This window comes from Anguilla rostrata, chromosome 11, assembly GCF_018555375.3.
Source record: "Anguilla rostrata isolate EN2019 chromosome 11, ASM1855537v3, whole genome shotgun sequence".
In the NCBI taxonomy this organism is placed as follows: domain Eukaryota; kingdom Metazoa; phylum Chordata; class Actinopteri; order Anguilliformes; family Anguillidae; genus Anguilla; species Anguilla rostrata.
In genome coordinates this window covers 24233440-24249997 of record NC_057943.1, presented here as the reverse complement: position 1 = coordinate 24249997, position 16558 = coordinate 24233440, and the positions used below count along the sequence as shown (strand labels likewise).

At 46.1% G+C, this 16558-nt stretch overlaps 1 protein-coding gene across 2 annotated transcripts in view; it reads right to left on the bottom strand.

The window, feature by feature from the left end:
* Positions 1-16558, bottom strand: part of LOC135234358 (metabotropic glutamate receptor 4-like) — a 265830-nt gene that overhangs the window by 69245 nt on the left and 180027 nt on the right. For both annotated transcript variants that reach the window (XM_064298878.1, XM_064298879.1), the window contains exon 4: positions 2567-2702. In XM_064298878.1, the coding sequence (XP_064154948.1) occupies positions 2567-2702 (136 nt within the window). The remainder of the gene's footprint in view (positions 1-2566; positions 2703-16558) is intronic.

Below are 16558 nucleotides of genomic sequence, written 5' to 3'. Positions count from 1 at the left end.
GTGACTGATATATAGCATGCCTGCGGTACCAGGGAAGACAAAAGGAAGAGGATTGGTTGCACACGTCCCACGGCCCTGGGTAATTACAATGCACCCCTGACTATCACCGAATATGAGAAAGGAACATTGGATTCCACTGTTCTCATCATGCTATTTCCAGGTGGTCTCTTGAAGTCCACTGAGATAAATTCTCACTTTGAACAACAGAACGAATTGAAAACCGTGTGTGTGCGTGTCTGTGTGTTTGTGAGACTGTGGCCTTGCATATAAGCGTTGTTTTCCAATCTATTTCCTTTCCTTGTTATTTTTTTTAAATGTTGGCCCAAGCAGCATATTGACTTGATGTCTTTATTCATGAATGCATTAGGACAGTGGCTCCTGGGTGCTTCTCTTTAAAAATAGCCTGCTCCAGCTGGATGGGTGGAGTCTGGTACCTTGTGATGTCAGGGAGACAGGTGCAGGGGAGTACTAGAGGTCCTGCCAAATTTTATTTATTTATTTATTTATTGTCGGCTTCCAATAATGCAACAATAATTTTACATTTAGGCTATTAGAAAAGCCTGCTATATGACTGCTAATTAGCCACTAATTAACATGAGACAATTAGAGAATACACAACACGATGGCCTTGTTCTATGGAAATAAGGCCAGTGAAGGCCAGTCAGGAGGTAAACAGATTCGCGGGGAGAGGAGAAAGATATGGAACAGCGAGAAAAGCTCAAGCGTAGCAGCATGGGAAATGTAACCTTATTACAAATGTGTGTTTCTCAACTTTGCAATCCTGTTTTTGTCATATGATCTTATTACCAGAACCGACTCGGAGCTTTAAAATACCAGCGTCGCCAAGCCTTTTAGCGACAGACACATTAATCTGCTTTTCTTTAGTGCATTTAGTTTCGTGCACACCTTAAAAATAAGTCTGATGTCATCGTGAGCAGCACGCTAATCGCTGCCCGTATAGCAAGTTTGATGCGTGAACCGCAAACGGATTTTCTCATTTCTCGTCTATTTGAATCGACGTTTCTAAAATTCTACGCTGTGCACACGGAGCAGATTTAGCCAGCCCTTTCCTCGGCTGTGGTTTGCCCACCCCGCGCTGTGATGTTTTCGGAAGCGGGCGCTCGCGCTGTGATGTTTTTGGAAGCGGGCGCTCGCGCTGTTTGTGATGCCGCGTGCCATGCGGAACAGATGCGTCTGCGCCCGCAGCCTTTCGGAGCGCTCCGCACCGCGCCGTGGCGTGTTTGGGAACCCGCCGCTGTAGCCGTTAGAAGAGGAGCACACATCTCATGCATTACCCTGGCGCGCATCCTCTCCTCCACGTTCACCAGCACCTGGGTCTTCTGAGCACACAACGAAATTACAAGATTTGCAGACCCTCACGGCGAGAACGGCTTCTGCTCCGAGCGTATCGAAGTCGGAAAGGGGAAAACCCAAAATGTCAAATTCTCAGGTTAAAGAGATGTTCAATTGCAAACAGGGCTGCCAGCAACTCAATGAACTTATGCGCTTAATGTGAAATGCCACACTCAGGATTTTCTCAGACCCGAGGTAAAATGAAATACTGTTCTACGCTGTGGCTTCTGTTGACCTGACCATGCCCCATCCCATAAGCCCTTTGCACCCTGGCCCCTTCAGGCGGCCTGAATGGCGGCTTCCTCACGCCGCTCTCCCGCTCCGGGGGGCTGCAGAAGTTAGCGGTAGTCACGCGGAGGCGACGGCTGCGAAGCCACACGCAGCTCAGAACGCAACACGAGGGGAACACAAGAGAGATTAGCCTCAAATTAATCCTGTTAGGGAAGGGAAAATGAGCAGGATGAAACGGTGAGCGGGGAGGGACGCCCACACGCGAGGAGGCCACCACAATAAAGAGCGCGCTTGCCTTGCCGCGGGGACTGTCAAATGACCACGCTCTGAAAAGAGATTAAAATTACAGCAGACCGTTCCACTGGCACACCACAGTAATTATACAACACCAGATGCCTGAGAGTACTGCACTTAATTTCCCCATCAAGACTGATACTATGGGAGAGCCTGCATATGAAATATTGTGCTTGAGGCTTTGGCAACTTTGAGTGGGTGTGCAAAGACTTGGAAAATTGTTTTCGATACCACTCGGAAATTAAATATGGGCACTCTATTATCCTCCATATTTCTTCAGTGGGAGGAACACCTGGCTGTAACAAGTAGCCACATCTCCAGTCAGACCAGCCAGGTTCATACAGCCGCATGCATTCTGGCTCATGTGCTTCTCCACCGCCAGGCCTCTTTGGTGTTCACATCATACTCCCACAGAAAGATAGTTGCTAATGTCCGCAAGCTAGCTGTGATAACCGTACCCTTGACCATAACCGTGCCCCCTTTACCCCAACTGGATTAAGGAGGACCTTGGGGACTATAAGGGGCAGAGAAAACACGATTACAGAACCTCCGAAGCCTAGGGGTAACTGCAGAAAATGGACAATCACTGGGCCACGCTTGCTCTTCTGGCTTTGGCACGGCTTTGGAAGCGCTAATGTGGTTTTGTGTCTCGTCCCCACCCGATCGCACCCTGTGGGCTTTCACTCACCTGATGTCATCCTCGTTGGCGAACAGGATGACGACGCGGGCATTATGGTTCTCCCGGAGACGGCGGATGATCTTGTCGAACTCTCCAGACTTCGGCTCACGGGGAATCTTCACAGACTGGGCGATACACACACCTCCTGAGAGAGACAGGAAGAGAGGGAATATGTGAACATGCTGATATAGGGAGGATCCATATTTGATATATGGGGCATACGGGTCTGACTGCGAGAGAACAGATGGGGCCTACAAATCCAATTTGTTGATTGAAAAAGAGAGGGGGTAGAACAAAAGGGGAAAAGAGTAGTGAGAGTGGGTACCCTGTGACTTTCTGAGACCAGGGTTGAGGACCCACGTCACAGAGGGACGTGAAACAGTCGGGACCTGTACGTCTGTCGATCTCACAAGCAGACAAAGACTCTTTGCTCAGTTAAGAAAAAACAGGGCCTACATATTTACCGATGTCAATTAGCCGAGTCCTCATGGGTGATGAGTCAGAAACCCAAGTGATTAATACCTGCGCAGACCACGATGTTGACATTTCATTTCCCTGTGAGGACTCGAGCTGAAGTCCTCCAGCCTGCACTCTGCTGTGCCACTCTGCAACAGAACATAATGCTCTGGGGGGAGTGGGGGGGAGGGGGGGGGTGGGGAGTTGAGAGGAAATGCCGGGGCTCTAAACTTCTGTTTGAACCTGGCCATTCAAAAACTAAACTAGGATTTTATCACCTCATTTGGTCTCCGCTGCACTGGCAGATAGGTAGCCCCGAGAAGTGGATGGTTATTTTCCTTAAACCGATACTAATTCACGGCCTATATCTTCCACTTTTTACAGCGGTCTGGATGTAAGATTAAAATTGTGCAGGTGTAGTATTTCACAGTGTGGGAAGGGCAAGGTATTATAAATAAATAATAAAAATGCCAGAGTCCACAGGGAGAAGATTTGAGACCCATCAATACAGTTTATGTGACTGTCGATACGTCGGGAGGAATTGTGTAGCAATTTGAAGGGTGCTGAACTGGTAATTGGAAATGTAAGGGCTAGTGCTGTTTAGAAGAGGCTATGTTCAGAGCTTTATACAAGGCTCAGCTTGTTCCCTCCTTTCCCACCACCATCTGTATATTTAGCAAATCCATGCATTTCTCCAGGCTTCGGTGTGTTTCTTTAATCCCGCTGCTCATTACTTTTTTTATTTTAGAATGCTTTAAATGCACACCCATTTGTACTATTTATGTTAAATGAGTTCTCAGAATAAAAGAGTGTTGCTTTATATCCACCGTAGTCGTTTGTTCACTGTAAAACAAGTAAACACAAAACATCCAAATTGAATGTCTGGAACATTCTAGCAACACAGTACTCTACAGCTGTCACTGACTAATCAAATGGTAGAGGGAAATGGGCTTAGGGGGCACAACATCTCCCTTAATTCACCGCCATTCATCACTTCAGGCACAATGTTCCCATTTCCTGTATTTGCACATCACCGGTGTTGGTGGGTGCTGATTATCAAACTGAAATAGCTTCACTTGAGTACATACCTAAAAACTAAATCTGAAATTCTAAGTTCAGGACATCTGTTGCCACCTTCAGACTAAAGCTTAGGGCAACAGTATCATCATAACACCTATTATTTAATCTTTTTACCAACAGCACGACCAACAAACCTAGCACAAGTATAGCGGCTGGCTAAAGACTTCTACGACTGTGGTGCCCCCCTCAGGATGGGAACCCGTGCCCCAGTGGGCACTAGTGCTGTGTGGTTCTTCTCCTTCACAGGCCTGCTCAGCTGTGCAGCAGATAGCATGGTACTGTAGCCACAGGGCGAAGCACACAGTCAGACAGGGAACGCAGACCAGCCTTTTTAAAACAGAGGCTGATATCAGGGTTGGTCCGCAGGGTCTAACAAGAGACGGATGCATTCGGCGGAACAGCACTTTGGATTGTAATAATTTTAAGTACTGCTGCAGTGGAGGAAGGCTAGAGGTTAGCGGGTCAATCATTAACCTCCAGACGAGGGCGATTATGGAGCTGACACCGTCTAAGCTGCGCCCCTGAGGGGCCCAGTGGTTCCTGGGCAGGGTTTTTATAAGCAAATGCTCAGAGCAAGGCCGGGCACACATATTTCTCTGGTGGGTTTTTCGAACGGTTTCCTCCACTGCTTTTTATTGTGTCCATAAAAAAGTGTTTGTCTGAAACATTGTTTGCCTGAGTTATGTCTGTTTACCCAAAGCGGCATAATGACATTTCAAAGTCCATATATTATGTAACCATTATTTATTCAGGCAAATGACATCCAATGCAAAACTCCAGACGATGCAATAAGACGTGGCATGACAGACCGATTTCATTTCGAGGGCCAGCATATATAGAGGGAAGCCTCTTTTGTGTGTGCGGAAGGTTTCTGGTCCCTAGACCCGTTTGCCATCTCTGGCCCACCACAGTCATGGCTTTTTTCTTCGACAAAGTGAATTTTATGCACACACGTGGCCCGATTGTAAATATTAAAGGAAACGCAGACGACGTTGCTAAGTGATGCACATAAGTGTAGAATTTTACTACCAGGCTTCTTGGCATCAGCAATCAAAAACAGCGGCACTAACCAAAATAATCTGATATGCAATTCTTTATTTGCATCTCATTAGGCGGTCTACAAAAAAAAAAAAAAAATGTTTGACTGGAACGAGCCTGGTCTTGTAGGTGGAGGGTGTTGTGCTATGTGTGGGGGAAAAAAAACAAACAAACAAATAATGATGTGTGAAAAAGCAAATAATAATTATGTTGCGCGTCAAAATATGTCCAAGATTCGGCATTTGGAATTAAACAGCACAACAAATATGATAAACGAATGGTAAATGGTATAGTTGAGCGCTGCCAGGAGAACGGCTGGCATTGTCTCTGTTGTTGAACACAAAGCACGGAGGGTCTCAGCATGCAGCCTTCCTCTTTTCCACAGCCCAAAACCAGAATGGAGGACTTTCTTGGCTCCCCTCCACACCAGCGCTGTTAACATGGCCTTTATACTGCTGCTATATTGATTGTAATATATTATCATTAGCATAATAAGCCTTTATAACAAAACAAAACTGTTGTGTTGTAATGCACCCTTCAGGCCTTTTTTCTGTCCTGTTAGAGCAGTGGTAACCAGCCCTGTTCCAGGAGATCTTCCATCCTGTAGGTTTGCACTCCAACCCTTATTTGGCACACCTGATTCAACTAATTTGCAGCTGAACAGAATCTCTAGCTGTTGAATGAGGTATTCCTGGTTAGGTTAGAGTGAAAACCAACAGGACGATAGATAGAAAACTGTTAAAATAGTCAGTTTGTGTTTCGTCTATAAGAAGTTTATGTTACGATGTTTAAGTAAGATTTTGTTTACGGGATATTGTAAAAGTATTTCTTTCTTTCTCTCACCCATGTCCCTTTAGGGGCTCCGTAGCCCTGTAGGTTTGTGTGTTAAAAAAAACAAAAAACATTTCATTTAAATGCTCATTTGAACTTGAGCGAACTGTTCGAGGGAAATGGAAGCATTCCTGCTTCAGCCTATTCTCATGTTCATCCCCAATACATGAGGCTGTACTGAATATTCCCTCAATCTCAACACTGCCACTCAACATTGTCACTCACAACACTGTCAATCTCACACATCATTCTCAGCACTGTCACTTTCACACATCACTCTCAAGGCACAGAAAGGAATTTGCATGTTGTAACAGTCATGGAAGGACACACTTTCTAGAACAATCTTCACATCATGGCAAAATGACAAACCACTAAATTTACTAATCTTATAAACTGCAAGCCCAAACCAGCATGAATCCTCTCAGCTGATCTGTTGCAGGCCAGATCCACTGATGTTTCAGCAGGGGTTTGCATTAGACCCATGGCACGAAATCCCTCTGGATCCATCATGTGGTGTGACATGGGGCCTGTACTTTCCAAAGGGTTGCGATCCGCTGGTTTACCTCAATGCTTCCTCTGTGCATGGCTGCAGACGGATTTATCATCCCACTGAGTCGTGCCCGCGTGCGGGACACCGTGGCTGTGCAGTGTGGAATACAAACAGCAGGGCCTCTCAGGATCCGAGCCCCACAGGCTTCAGACACTTGTCAGCACCTTTCCACAGGTGGAAGGCAGGACAGGTGCCTCACAGCTTCAGGGGGGAAAGGGAGGGGGACGGGGGGTTCCAATCCGATATCAGCAAACTGAGGAAAAGCATTCCAGGACCACGGATGTATTAATGTATTTTTTAATGTTTTTTTTTTCTCTTTTTCCACCTCTTGCCAAAATGTCATGGAGCTTGTGTGCATTCTAATGAGAACACACTGCACTCCGTTTCCCGTGCCAACAGAGACCCGGGCTGCCGCATGATAAATGCTGAAAGAACACCCACCGGAGTAATTAACCGCGGCCCCCGCCTCCTCCCCCACCCCGGATCCTGAAACAATGCACAAATACAGCCGGGAAATAATCAGGTCAGGAAACTAGCACGGCTTTAACTTTTAGGGGGAAGAATATGGCCGCTGATATTGAAAGGAAAAAGCAGAACGATAGTTTGCTGAAGGTCTGTCCGCCGCGGACGTGCGGACACCCGTCGACGACAGGGACCGTGACCCGTCTATGCAGGTGAAGGACGGGAACGAACCACTCCGACGGAAAGGGCTGCTTTCCATTCAGGTCAGGCTTTGTGTTAGATTGTACACCTGATGCTTGAGTGCAGTTTTAGAAATACACCATTATTTACATCAGGCTGGGAGGGGTTACAGAGACACAGAAAGTATGGGGGAGCGGGCAGAGAAAGCTGCTCTGGGATAAATGAATAGAAATAGCTACCTCCGGCCAACAATAATGTTTCTGTTGTCTCTTGAAGCCTCCCTAAATGTGAGCAGACAGGTATTTCTTCAAGGAGAAGAAAGTTTGATGAGAGGGAACGGGACGGGGGTGGGGGTGGGAGAGCTCCCGTCGGGTAACAGTCTGGCGTGCTTCATCGGCTCGAGGCTGAAACGGAGGGTGAGGCCTGCGCGTCGCGCACCGCTACGATCTCTCCATAACGCCGCGGGAGGCTCGGCGAGGACGGCGGACCCGCGTTCCCTTTCAGCGAATCGCAGCAGTTAATCACGCCGTTAGACCCCGCCGTTTCGCCACAGGCTCGTCAGCGGCGATTTCTGGCGATGGGCGTGGGCCGTCTCTCACGGCGCCGGAGCTGCAGCGCCCGCTAAACGGCGGAATAATGGCTCGTAGTGAGATGACGGGATAACGACGCGAGGGCCACGTCGACGCGCTACCCTGCCCCGCGCGGGACAGGCGCGTCAGCGGCCGGAAGCGTTTCCGCGCGTCGCTGAAACGACACTGCGCACCTCGCCAGCCGGGGCTCACATAAACGTTAGCGGTAAATGAGGACGGATATGCTACTGTGACAGGCCCGCAGAAGGGCCACCTCTCGCTGTGCCACAGAGGGAGCTGGAGGTAGCGGGGACTCCAGTTCGCCAATGACGAACAAACCTAATCTGCATCTGACCGCAGATATGGGGGCGATAAATGTTTTCACCCCCAGCTACAATTTTAGCAGATGCCCTTTTGGAAGAACTCTCCAAGGATTTGATTGACTGAGTGCTGGGGATAATAGCAAATCTCTTTACATTTCTCACAAGGAGCTTGGAGCAAACTAACTCAGAGACAGACTTACCAAAACTTTCTTTGGCTCGCTTTAACACTACACTAACTCATATTCTGTAGGCTGCAAAATTGCAAATGATCGCATGTAGCATGCTCCTCATGGATTAATTAATGTCTTCTCACATCTGGGGTCACTGAAATTGCTTGCAAGGGCCAAAAAATCTTCAACAATACACACTGTTCACTTGCACTTCTTTCCTCTAAAAAGTAAAGCATCACAATCGCAATGTTACAGATCTCTCTTGGGATGATGATTCGAGAACCTCCACTGAACTACCTGTCTTCCCGGTTTCGCACAAGTGTGTTATCTGGCTTGGAGGAAAACACAGCATGTGATCATTTGTTGGATAGCTTGTTACCTAGGTCATGTCTAAGCTTACTAAAGATATTCACAAACTTACTGTTTATATGAACTTGCAACTTTCAGATTGATACCACTATTTTACTTCACTATTTAACTTTTTCTAGTTATTATTATTTTATTTCACAAGACAATTTTAGTTGTCTGCGCAAAGAATGTATATGTAGTAAGAATACCTCAAGCATTCATTCATATAAATAATTCATAATTCAATAGAAGGTTTGTACACTTTATGGTGTAGAGTAATGACTCCACTGAATAACCCTAACCTATAAACTAAAATAAGTGTGTAATGATCTATACGATTTGGTAACATAAGGGCATGTCTCTAATGGTCCAGAAAAAAGGGTTCATTAAAAAGCAAAATTACTTTTAATGTTTCATTTTGACTTAATAACAATGTCATAATAGGGTCTGGCAAGATAACCTAAAGGAAATAAGTCAAATTAAAGGAAAATGTCACATTAAGGAGGTCCAGTGAAAAGATGTTAAAAGACAGCAACGAAAAATCAATTTACAACACTTTTATATTAACATATGACATCAACTTAAATTGGAGGATTAAATAAAATGTGACTTTTCCAGAACTAGCCAGTAAGTGTTTGCAAATTAACTCCTGGGAAATGATTTGTTTAAATGTACCAAGAACAAATGCCGATGGTCCTTCGGGGGAGAGGCAGATTTAGCCTATAAATAGCAAACTTCTTACTTAGCTTTCCTTTTTAATTCATGTTTTGAGATTACACAAGATTTTCTGATTTCCTGCAGCGAAACCGAATGTAAGTAAACAGAGCACTGATTCCACACACGTTCTGCTTTAGTAATTATTTCAATTATAGGCTGAGCAGAAGGCTTTAGTACACAATACCTCTTCAACTCTCCAAGCCCAGCATTCCAGACAGTATAAATAAGGCACAAAATATGCACTGCACAATAATTTGATGACAAATTTGATTCTGCAGGTGAGAAGGTTTCAAATAGCATACGGTACCATTAACAGCGACAAACTGATAGTTTAAAGTTTTTCCCTGTGCATAATCCCATATAAAGACTTTGGCTGAGCCAAACAGGCATTTTTCATGTCTTGCTAATCTGTCCTGTCATGGGCACACCCGACATGGGTGTTATACAGCGGTACTTAGCATGGCCTGTTCTACACAAAGAAGAGACAGGCTTTCCAGTTCTGTGACGACAGAAACACTTCGCCGCTTGAGATAGCGTTCGGTTGTTTTTGTGCGTGTAGGAAAGCGGAACCATAACCATAAGTAATCCTGACCAATAACAATAGTTTTGGCATGTTTCACGCGCTGACTAACAAGAAAACCCCACTGCTGCCAAGAACGGCTCTCATGAAAATACACTGCATCCTGATCAGGGGGAAATTTAGAGTGAGGGAATATGGCGCCAGTATGCTCCACTTGTCCCTAGCTACTGCCCCTGTAGGAAACCCCCCTTAGGTTCAGGAGAGAAAATACATCCCTTGCCCTGTCAAACAATATTGACTATAAAGTATGAATGATGTTGGGGGAGTTTCTGAATTTGCAAAGGCTCCACAGAAGGAACTGCATCTATAGCCTAATGCCATTTCCAGTGTGTTTTATAAGGCTACCAATTCCAGCCAGAAACACAAACAATATCTTGGATTAAGATTAAATTAAGTTTTATATTCATTCAATCTAAAACCATGCGCTGAAGTGTCAGGACAGGCAGGAGTGATGTTTGTCCTTGCTTGCTTGTGCAGTGATTTCCAGGAATATTTTTCACCAAAAAACAAGCCTCTTGAAAGCCGTTGGCACTTCTGTATTTATCTTTCTAGACGGCTTTTTGACTGCTACTTAACAACACACAGTGAACTGCAGCTACACTTTATATTTCACTTAATTTCCCCGGTAGTTTACTGGTCTGGGTACCCAGGAAAGGGACTCATTCTGAAGGCAGTAAAAGACAGGCACAGGACATGTTATAGCACTGCAGAGGAAACCGACACACTGCAGTATATCCGTGCTCCTTTCTATACCCTGCTGTGTGCACTGCTTTGTTTGAATATATCCATTCCAAAGGAAAAACATACACCTGCAGTATTCTTGTGTCGTTTCTGCATGCGCATGCACTTGAAGCAGTCACTTCAGACTTCAGGTGTTTGTCTGAGATGAGAGTAAACACAGAAGATAAACCCTGTTTGGAATGATGACTTGTATATCCCCCAGACAGCTACGACGTGGCGGCCTCCTGATGGTGGAAGCATTTGTCAATAAAGCTTCCATTCAGCCCGAGAATCCATTTCCAAGCATCACAGTCCCGCTGTTTTCATTTCCAGAGGCAGTGGTGCCTCTTCCCTCTGGAACAGGAACACCGTCCGCAATATCCGTCCATCGCTTAGTTTGTTTTACAATGTGCTCTCTCTCACACACTCACATACTCACACACATACTCACACACACACACACACACACACACGCACTCTGTCTGACTCTCTCTCTCCCTTTCTCTCTCTGCAGCTTGCTCTATATTCCCCATGACATATTTTGTAGGTTTTTTATTTGCTCTTTCTTTTCCGGCGCTTCTCCTTTCTTAACATGCCGTGGCTGCGCTCATCACTCGTTTCTGTTGCTCAGTGTGTGTTTCTGCTCTGGTAATTAGCGGGTCCAAATGGAACTCCACACCTGTTCAGTGCGCAGAAAAGGCACAGCTGTAAGGGTGGAGAGAGGGGCACACGCTGAGGAGCTCTGGGAAGGCCTTGAGGTGAAGGGCCAGATAAGGGAAAGTAGCACACGCATCACTGAGTAAGCACTGGTGATGGGCAAAATTAAATAATATCTACCTGGTTCACACGCTGTCTTTGTGGGGCAGCTAATGAACTCATTTTTCAAGTGTTAAAGCATGGCTAGGGTATTCTAACCTTTAGTGATGTAGGTTACAGGCCAAGAACAGCAGTTAGAGCCAGAGTGAGGTGTTCGCGTTCACTGGCAGGTAAATCATGCTGGGCTTGTACTCAGTCCCTGGCAAAAGGCCCTTGACGTTACTCATCAAGCCCATGGAGCGGCGCAGCGGGTGCAGCGGGCACCGCATCGCCATGGCGCTCGAGTGCCCGCGGAGCTTTCAGCAGAGACCCGCCCCGCAAGCCAGCAATCACGGCTGCTTATTCCTAAAAGCGCAGCAGCCCCCGGCGAGAGCACGCCAACATACCGCACGCCCTCCCTGTGGGGACTTTGTTACCGGGTATTGTGATGCAAGTCACGGGCCAACACTGCATGCTGAGCGGTCCTGCTGTTCAACAGAAGGGAATGCGCGTGTGTATGTGATTGTGTGGTGCGTACCTGTGTGTTTATACATGGGTATGCATGTGTGTGTGTGTGTGTGCGCTGTGCACCTGCGTGTACATGCATAATTGTGTGTATCTGTGATTGAGTGGAGTGTACTTGTGCATATACAGTGAGCTTATATTTATATATACAGTATTCATATATTTTTTTCCTGATGTGGCTCTGTGCTCCATAATTTCGCAACTTTGTCCTACATATTATGGAGCTCACAGTATACATGGGTGTGTGTGTGTGTGTGTGTGTGTGGTGTGTGCTTATATACACTGGTGTGCCTGTTTGTTCACTCACACACTCACTTCTGTTTGACCCTTGGCAGAAGCGGAGAAAATGCATTCTCTTCAACTGGGTGCAATCAATTTGGAAAACTGTTCCATTCTTATTTGCATGAAAAGCCAATTTGCGGTCTATCCGGACCGCTAAATTTCCCAATTTTGTTTTTTTTGGCCCCTACGACTGTGCAGGACTGTGACTAAGGGGACATGGCCGCGTTTGGCCCCAGCCGCCGCTGGGCTAGTTAATTGGTTTTCTAGCAGCAAAGAAATAGTCCTCAACTTATTTTGTTTTCTCCTGTTCTCTGATGGTGCTCTCGCTGTCGTCCCAACCGACTCCAGCCCATTAGCCCCAGCGCACTTCAGCATGAATGTAGCCCTAGCCCTGGGGCAGCTTCTACATTCTCAGCTCTGAGGCCCCACGTTTAAACAAGCCATCCACCAAGCGCCTAGATGGTTACATGGAGAGCGTCTTGTTTGGAAATTCACCCCTGGACGCAATCTATCCAGTTTATATATGCTTTTAAAATATGCTCTGTGAGAAAGGGGAAAACTGTACGAATCTACTGTACGTTCTCCTGGACCACGATAGAGAGGTAGGTCTCAAAGGTAGAATATGATTAGGGAAAGACACCTGCCAATCCCTTTTACACAGATTTTAGAGAAACTAACTGATAAAAACAGGGAGTTTTAAACATCCCAATCAAGGGGGATTCTGTAGAAGTCAGATGAAATGATGGTATGCAAACAGTTAATCAAATGCATTGGCCATTTTAAGTATTCTTTTTCTGTTGTCTGTTACATATTTTATCACTTTCCCAGTGTGAGGGATTTTTCATTAAATGTGGCCGACACAATTTAGGAGGAACTCCTGCTGTAGAGTGAAATCCAATTAAAAAAAAGAAAAAAGAAAGAAAAGAAAAACAGAAAATCAATTGCAGGCTGCATTCAATCAGAAGTTTCTACCTAATCTGAATTCCAGAGAAAAGATTTCAATGCAACAAAATAGAGTCGGCTTCTTCAAAAATCTGTCTCCTTCTTGGCCTGGTGATCACCCTGTGCCGCACCTAAGAGTAGCCGCGACACTGCACTCAGGTCAGTGCATTCTGAGTAGGAATTCCCCTGTGCCTAGCCTGAAGGAGAACACTACACTGATCTCAGATCAGTCCAGTCATTCCACTCATGAGGTCTTTCAAGTTCATTCCACCCACTCAGGAACATACACACAAGCTTTTGTCTACATCAGAAACAATAAGAAAATGCAAATGACAAACAAGGAGAAATAAGACCAGAACAAAGGGTCTTAACTGACTGAACCGGTAATGTTACAGTGCAGTTACAATAGCACCCAGCTGATTTGAAAAGGTGCACACAGTGTGCCACCTGTCAAATTCAATCTGTAAAGTGATGGAGCAGGATGGAGAACAGCTTATGGGAAAGATCCAATATCAGTTTATTTGTGCGTACACTAACGGTTACAGTGGGATTGTTTAGTGTTGACCATGCTTGAGAATTGGTACTGTGATGTATATGCCAAGGTCCAGAGTACAGACAGAATTTGGCCTACGCTGTAAGCTGGAACTCTTCCAAAGGCAATGCAGTGATGCCAGACTATGTACACTAAACTCAATAGCATAACAGGAAGCACGCTGTAAATCAGGACTGGTTGACATAATTCTTCGGAACCTTATATTACCTCTGAAGGAGCTATTAAGTAAAACTGATCATATTGCAAATGAAACAAATGCATGCGGTGTTCATAATACCCTGGTGTGTGGCGGTGGGCATGTTCATCCCTTCAGATAGAGGGATGAACATTAATTGAAGTTACACAATAAAATATGAAATACCACTTTGATAACACTACAATATAAAGTTAATTATGTTATTGCATTTGCACACAACAGTATAATTATATTCCGTACATTATGAAGCAATAATAAATGCCATCGGCAATGAATGAAGCATGCACAGATTGATTGTGTTTATTAATGCATTACAAGCATATGTAATCTATTCATAAAGCATGAAGACTCTGCCAGAAAGCGTAATAGACAGTTAGCCAGTGTTTAGCGGAGCTTTCCTTTCCCTGACTGGGAGACACCGTACAGAAGCAGTGTGTTTTTTACAGGCTGGTATTTCACAGGCACGTCGGTGGCGGTGCCGCCGATCCCACATCCATCTTGTGAGGTCGGGAGCGAGCGGCTCGCTTGGCTCCCGCTCCCTCGACACATCAGCATCTGCTCCGAAAAGGGGCGCGGCAGCTCTCTGTCACCCTGCCGTCGGTGGCCGCGGCAACCCGGAGCGCCAAGCCCCCGCCCGCGGGAACCGGCTGAAAGCCTTTACTTACCAGGTCAGGGATTCGGCGGTCCCCAGCCGGGCCCAATCCGGAAAAAAGTTCCGCTCCTGACAAGTCCACTGGCACAAATTTTTTTATTCAGTTTGGCAGCTCCATCAGTTATGATATAAAGGCTAAGCTTCCTGCTTACAGGCTCTGCCTCTGCTTCCTGTGCTCATCTATACGCTGTGCACTTTGGGATTGTGAAAGACACTGCAGAGGCATGTTCCTACATATCTTCAGTGTTAGCCCTCTGTTCTGATGCCTGCAAACGGCTACAGCCACGCACAGGCAGCATCAACACGGCTGTTCCTTTTTCACTGATGGAAAGGTACAGTAGGTCTTCCTGTTCAGGCATGCGCTACGGCGTATGTGCAGAGTAATGACCCCCAAGAAACTAATGCCCCCAGGCATCTGTTCTTCACACAAAAGGCATGTCTAGATCACACTCAGCCATACGGTTTAAATTGGGCAAATGAGTTGGAGCGAGCTGGGTTCTTGCCTGCGTGCTCTCCTCTCCTGTGGCCACTTCCCAACGCCCCCCAACCCCCCCAACCCCCGCCCTCCCTCTGAAACCGGCCTGTTGTGATCCACAGATAGGCAGCAGCCTGCAGATGAGCCATCGATTCATCGACGGGTTAAGAGAGGAGAACAAACGGCCGAGGCACGGAGATTCCGCTCGGGACTCTCTGAGCACGGCAGCACGGTTCTATTTGTGGAAAAATATAATTATCCATCCAGAGCTTAATTACAGAGATATTTTCTCAGGCCCACTGGACTGTGGTTATATTATCAAACTCACTGAAATGCCTAGGGCCTCCATGCATAAAGTGTAAACACAAATGTATTGTACTTCAAAGACGACCATATTGTTAATGTACTCATTCTCATTCTTCAGCAAAAAATATAAAATATTAAAACACTACGTAAAACTGTGGTTGGTAGAGGATGCCTTTATCGAGTCAAATATGAACAGTACCCTTCCAAAATTGAATTCCTTCGATCCCTGTATATTGCAATGACTTGAGCACTGTTTTCTGCTTCGTACTGTAATGCGTGCCTGTTTCATTGTGATTACTATAGGATGCCGATTATAGTACCTGTTGCTCTGCAATGTGCTTGTTTGAGAATATATCATCTTTTGTATGTATGTTTTTGTGTGTTAGCGAGAAAGAGAACGAAAGCCAAAGAGAGTATGAGAGAGAGCAAGAGAAAGGTAGAGAAGGGTGATAGAGAAAGGGACAGAGAGAGTAAGGGAAAGAGAGGAAGACTAGAACTCCTTCATAAACTCCTCAGATCACTGATCTAGCACCATGGTGCCAAGCGGTTTCTGTCACCTCACATTACACCCCTCCCTCCCCCCCTCTGGGACTAAGTGTAAATAACAGCGATGACCACCTAACACTGGCATAAACTCTCACCACCTGATCTGGGTCAAACGTGCACAAGCTTTTATGTGACTGTGTGACTCAAACTGAAGCACCACAGTAAGGTGGGAAAAAGGTCTAAGTGGGTGGGGCAGCGCACAGATAATTAGCAGTATGCTTGGAGCCCAAGGATCCCAGTGCATTATTCTTTCAGTGGGCTCAGAATACCCGACTGCTCCCCTGACCGCAGTGCATGTAGACGAATCCACGTCTCACTGAATGACATATGCACGGCCGGCCAGTCAAACCATCTGGGCTCGTCACCGCGTGTTCCGGGGGGCTAATCGAAAGGTCACCGCCCCTCCTGCACCTTCGCCCTTCGTGTCCTTGGCACAGCGTTTCCCGTAGCACAGGAAACTGACCCTCCGCACGCACATCTATCGATTTGTGTCTCGGTGCGGACGCCAGTCTGCCATGACAGAGCTGCCTACCCACTGTCATGCCCAAGCGTGATATATATACCGGTTTGTTCCAAACCGAACATTCTAGATACTCTCAGACACCCCTTTGAGCCATTACCTTCTCCTGATACATCATTCTCTTTCCTCTGGGTATACACTTCCAAGTACCTCTGCTCTCTCGTGTCAGCTATATCTGGAAATCC